The 6,014-nt window shown below is 56.4% G+C and overlaps 1 protein-coding gene across 1 annotated transcript in view; it reads right to left on the bottom strand.

Annotated features, from left to right (window-relative positions):
* Nucleotides 1–569: 569 nt before the first annotated feature.
* LOC102430384 (serine/threonine-protein kinase SBK1-like) overlaps nt 570–6,014 on the bottom strand; it is an 18,301-nt gene continuing 12,856 nt past the window's right edge. Inside the window, exons 2-3 of the mRNA XM_006105360.3 lie at nt 2,411–2,643; nt 570–1,166 (exon numbers count right to left, since the gene is read on the bottom strand). Coding sequence (XP_006105422.1) covers nt 862–1,166; nt 2,411–2,636 — 531 coding nt within the window. The 5' untranslated portion in view covers nt 2,637–2,643 and the 3' untranslated portion in view covers nt 570–861. The remainder of the gene's footprint in view (nt 1,167–2,410; nt 2,644–6,014) is intronic.

Here is a 6,014-nt window from a genome sequence, read left to right as displayed (position 1 = left end):
CCAGCGGTTCTCAACCTGTGGGTCGCGACCCCTTTGGGGGTCGAGCGACCCTTTCACAGGGGTCGCCTAAGATCATCGGAAAACACATATATAATTACATATTGTTTTTGTGATTCATCACTATGCTTTAATTATGTTCAATTTGTAACAATGAAAATACATCCTGCATATCAGATATTTGCATTACGATTCATAACAGTAGGAAAATTACAGTTATGAAGTAGCAACAAAAATAATTGTATGGCCGAAACCAGTCTGGCTCAGTGGATAGAGCGTCAGCCTGCGGACTGAAAGGTCCCGGGTTCGATTCCGGTCAAGGGCATGTACCTGGGTTGCGGGCACATCCCCAGTAGGAGATGTGCAGGAGGCAGCTGATCAATGTTTCTCTCTCATCGATCTTTCTAACTCTCTATCTCTCTCCCTTCCTCTCTGTAAAAAATGAATAAAATATGTTTAAAAAAATAATTTTATGGTTGGGGGTCACCACAACATGAGGAACTGTATTAAAGGGTCGCGACATTAGGAAGGTTGAGAACCACTGACCTAGTCACTGATCAGTAGGTGGCAGAGCAGATTCAAACCTGGCACTGCCAGCAGCAAAGCCGGGTGCCAGGAACCCTCCTGCTTCCCCACTCGGCAGCTTCTCTGGGGAGCCTCTGCGGCCTCCCCTCGGTGCCTCCACCTGGTCCTTTGCAGCTGCAGAGGCCGCTGCCATTGGCCTTCATCCATCACTCTAGCTGCTCCTTCCAGTGCTCATCTCAGTCTGTCATCTGGCTTATTGCCAAGTGTCTGTCCCCGCCGAGGACCAGGACAGGACCTTGGTCTTGTTCACTGTGGATCCCCTGCCCTCCCAGCAGTGGCTCAGTAAATACTCATGGAGTAAATGAGTGGCCTGACTCCTCCCAACTCACACTCTGGGGCCCTGGAGACCGGCTCCCCTCCCTCAGCCACCGCCCCAAGTACCTGCGGAGGAATGATGTCGAACAGGTCCCCAGCAGGCGCATACTCCTGGGCAAAGACGTAGCAGTCCTCGGTCTCAAACACCACGTCAAAGACCTTGATAATGAAGGGGCTGGAGGAGAGGCTGTTGGTGATGCTCACCTCCCGCAGGAAGTTCTTCAGCTTGGTTTTGCTCTTGTTCACAAATTTCAGCGCCATTTTCATGCCTGGCAGGGCAACAGTGGTGAAGGCCCCCGCTCCTGCCCTCCTGCACTTGACACCACCCATGCCTGTCTGCACAGCCTGTCCCAGGCACAAGGCACAGTGGGGTCCCAGAGGGCAGACCCAACGAGGGGAAAGCACTTGCCAAAGGCCGTGCAGCAAGTCAGGGCTCGAGCTGGATCCTCTGCACCCAGCCTGCAGCTGCCCCACCCTTTCATTTTCCTCCTGACATACTAGACCTACTTAGCGCGTTTGTCTCCCCAACAAGAACACAACTTCCCAAGAGCAGGGACCTTTGTTTTGTTTATTGCTATATCTCCAGTGCCTACAGGAGTCTGGTGCACAGTAGGTGCTCAACAAATGTTTGTTTAATGGATGAATGAATGAGAAGGAATTAAACACAGGGAGGTGAGGGCCTGCAAGGCACATAGTATCTCTGACTGTGTGCTTGGGCAGGCACCTGTGTATCCACAGAGCACTTGCCTTGCCTTCAGCAATTCACATTCACAACTGAGTCCTCACAGTGATCCTATGAGCTGGGCACTAATGCTACCCCATTTTACAGAGGATGAAACCTAGGCACAGAGAGGTTAAGTCACATGCCTAAGGTCACACAGCAAGCAGGTGGCAAAGCTCAGGTGATCTCATGTCCAGTGATCTTCCTGTTGCCTTCAGTCGGCATAGAGCCAACTGCCCCAGGTGTGTGCACATGTGGGAGCTCATGCAGACCCCATCTGCGACTGAGTGGGCACTGCTGTGAGCCTACAGAGTGGGGAAGGCAGCAAGTGCTGTGGTTAAGTGAGAAGGCTCTGGGTCTGAGGACTGGGGCCTCATCCTAGCTCAAACCCTCTGCATGACCTTGACTGAAACTCTCTGAGGAATGGAGCTTGCCCACCCTCCTCAAAGCAGGTACCCTGTTCTGGAGGACCCACAGCCTGTCCATCTCCCTGGGGTCAGCTATCACTGATATGCTGGTGATTCTCCCAACACCACCACCAGTCCTGACCTTGATCTCCTCCTGAGCTCCAGATGTCCTGGGGTGCATCCTCTTGGCTGTCCCAAAGGCATCTCCAGATTCCTTTGTCCCATCTGCCTGTTCCTCTCCTCCCTGGGCCACTCAGGCTGCATCCTCTTTACCTGGACCACTGCCTCTCCTCCCTGCTAGCCTCCTGGCCCCCGCAGAGAGCACCTGAGAGCCCCAGCTAAGTCCCCACCCAAGCATGACACCAGCCGCCTTACAGATACTCACCTGTGCCCTTGTGGGCCACCAGGTCAACCTTCCCGTAGGTGCCTTTACCCAGCTCCCGCACCAGTTCGTAGTGCTTGGTGACATCGCTAGCAGCCAGGGTGCGGAGGGTCAGGGCCTGCATGTCTTCAGTGAGGAGGGGCACGCCTGCCCCCAGCCCAAGGGCCGTCCCTGGCCCACAGCAGGGCAGAGCGCGGGGTGGCTCAGGCTCTGGGCAGCCCACGCTCATCTTCTCCCTGTTGTGGGGGGTGTGGCATCAGGTCAGGCCCCATTCCCCACCTACCTTTTCCCTCCCCAGCACCTAGAACCCCTGGAGGCCAGATGCCAGGCCCAGGATGACCACAATGGGCAACAAGCATCTTTGCTGCATTACCTTCCCCAACGCTTCCGGACCAGCTGAGCTGGCACCCCCCAGAGACAGTCACTGCCCCCGGCCCCCACTTGGGTACTGCCAGCCTATTTGTCTCCTGCTGTCATCCAGACCCAGTGTCAGGGATGGTACTGACACAAAGACATGCCATAACTCTTCCTCAGAGCAGCTAGAGGTGACCTCCAAAAGTGGTTTGCTATTTAGCTGACCCAGAAAACCCCACAAAATCATGCAAATCAAGAGGTTCAAATCTTCATGTTCACTCTACAGAAGCAATGTGTGCCATTTGTCGTTACAATGATGGAGCTGGTAGGTGTGCCCAGGCCAAACAGTGGGGCTGGACACAGGGCCGGTGGCCAAAACGGAGTGCTGAATTTTTGCTGCATGTGCTTAAAAATGCAGAGAGTAATGCAGAGCGCAAGGGTTCAGATGTAGATTATCTGGTCATCGAGCACATCCAGGTGAACAAAGCCGCCAAGATGCGGGCAGAACGTACAGAGCTCACGGCGGGTTAACCCGCATGAGCTCCCCCTGCCGAGAAAGGGCAGGCGGCTCCTACACCAGTGGAGGAGGAGTGCACAGGAGAAAAAGATGTCCCAGAAGGAATGGAAGGAACAAAAGCTTCCGGCCCGGCAATAAATTCAGCATCAAATAAATAGTAAAAGAGAGAAAGAGAGAGAGAGGAAGGCACGCCAGGGACGGAGTTCACAGAAGTGGTTCCATTCACAGTGCTGATCAGCACCTGCCCTCGGCCGGTGCCACAGAGCCCTGGGGACACTGCACTGGACACAGGTAAGAATCCTGCCTCGTGGGACTTACCTTCCGGGAGATGGGTAATACACCTGGTGAACAGATGAAGTATATATTACGAGAAAAGGGGATATGGGCTGTAGACAAAAATAAGGCAGGAGTGGGGAAGGCCAGGTCTGAGGGCAGAGGTCATGTTATCAAATACGTCAGCCACAGTCTCAGAACACTCTGGCAGATGGTGCAGATATGGCCACACACCCACCACAGCTTAGAATCCCTCCGCCACCACAGATGACAGCACAGCCAGCTGAGGTACACAGAGCCACAGCTGGAGTCCCAGGACCCTGCCTGGGCCCCAGACACGAGGACAGAGCGCCTGTTCCACAGACCCACCCTCCCCCCTTCCCACTGACCCCTTCAGTGTCCACAAAGCTGGGCATGCCCACCCCCCAGAGGTACAGGTTGTCTCCAGATGGTGTTGGGGGCCAAGAGCTGCAGTGGGGAGTCCAGGCCTGGGTGACAGTGAATCCTTCTGGGCCTGCATTTCTTTTTTTCTTTTTTAAAAATATATTTTATTGATATTTTTACAGAGAGGAAGGAAGAGGGATAGAGAGTTAGAAACATCGATGAGAGAGAAACATCGATCAGCTACCTCCTGCACACCCCCTACTGGGGATGTGCCCACAACCAAGGTACATGCCCTTGACCGGAATTGAACCTGGGACCCTTCAGTCCGCAGGCCGACGCTCTATCCACTGAGCCAAACCGGTTACGGCAGGGCCTGCATTTCTTGTCTGATGGGGGGAGGACTAGACTGGGGAGCTGGATGTGCAGCAGCAGGAGCGGCCGGCACTGCACTCTCGGTGCTGACAGGAGCCTGCCTCTTCGGAGCCTCCTCTGCTCCCCACACGCCCCTCGACCTCCATCCCAGGTGTGCCACCCAACACCCTCACAGCCACCCTTTGCAAGACCACCCATGGCTGAGAGAAAGCACAGACTGGAGCCAGACGGCTGGCTTTCAACCCCAGCTCTGTCACTCGCTAGCTGGTTGGCCTTGGGCAAGTGACTTCATCTCTCTGTGCCTCAGTTTCCATCTATAAGGAGGAGGAGTCCCTTCTCCCTCTGGGCTGTTGTGAGGATCAAGGAGTTAACAGCCGTGAAGTGCTTGGTGTCTGGCCCACAGAGTGCTCTCTGTGAGGTGTGCGGGTTCAGTAGAATCTACATTCTCTCTGGCTGCTCGACCAGAGGCTGGGCGCAGGGCGAGTTCTCCGTGAGCCGGGCTTCCTCACCCTGGCTCAGCCGCTCTCCTAGACCCAAACCCTCCTCTGCTCTCCCCTTCCCTCTGCACGACCCAGCCTCCCACTTCACAGGGAGGAGGAACATCAGGAGGGAACTTCCTGGCCTCCCACCCAGCCCCATCTGCAGTCTCCCAGCTGGCTGGGAGCTGGGGCCTCCTCCCTCCTCAGCTTGGCTCCCACCCTTCCTCCTCAGGATCCTGCCCCCCCTATCCAGCCCCCCCCTCCATTCATGAATAAGCCTGTTCCAATAGAAGCTTCCCCTGCCCACTGCTTTTCCTCTCCTACTTCTCAGCCTGAACATATGCCAGGAGTCCATCTGAAATGCCACATGGATGCCCTCAGTGTCTCTAGCCCATGTCAGACCCCCGGGGGGGGGATGGTGGCAGGCCCCCAGAGGCCCAATCCTGTCCCCTCCCTCTACCCCCCTCAGTGTGGTGAACCCGACCCGGCCATACACCGTCACCACGTCTCTGCAATCCCAGCGCCTGGCTGGATAGCACCGGGCCCTCTGGCTGCAGTCACCAGATGGTGTTGGGGCAGAGACTGCAGTGGGAGCTGGGCTAATGTGGGCGCTATCTCCCACCCAGTCTTCCCCGGTTTCAGGGCTGGAAGGGGTCAGCTCTCCCACCCCCTGTCAACATCCACCCCGCCTGGTGGAGGATCCCGGGGACAGCGAGTCACTGGCTCTGATGCAGCGGGAACAGTGAGGCCGCCTTCTGTGGAGTGTGGGGCTCTCCCCAGGGGTGCTGATGAGCACACGCCCTCTGCTGCCCACTAGGGAGATCCACTGGGCTGACCCACTTCTCCTGAACTGTGTGGACCCCCCAGGGCCGCTGAGGTGGGTGGGCCCGTGTGCAGGCACATGTTCACACGTGTGCAATGCTCCCACTTCGGGCTGCGTCCACATCACTGGGGAGCTTGACGGGCAGCTGCAAGGTGCTAGGAGCCCTTCTTTGCTCCCTCCTGCAGGGTCTGCTGGTTCCTGGCTCCTCCCTGCTACTCTGGCCTCAGAGTTGCCCTGGGTGGGCACCAGGCTGGGTCAGGGGCACAGCCACAGAGTGGACTTTAGCCCCACCATTTGCCCCCTCACCCCAGGTTCAGTTCATGCTGACCACTGCCCTGCGCCGCCTCTCTCCAGCTTGAATGTCTCTCTGCAGCCTTTTCCACATTCCTGCTACCTGCCTTCACC

Source organism: Myotis lucifugus, unplaced genomic scaffold (genome assembly GCF_000147115.1).
Source record: "Myotis lucifugus unplaced genomic scaffold, Myoluc2.0 scaffold_678, whole genome shotgun sequence".
NCBI lineage: Eukaryota > Metazoa > Chordata > Mammalia > Chiroptera > Vespertilionidae > Myotis > Myotis lucifugus.
This window is presented reverse-complemented; position numbering and strand designations above follow the sequence as displayed.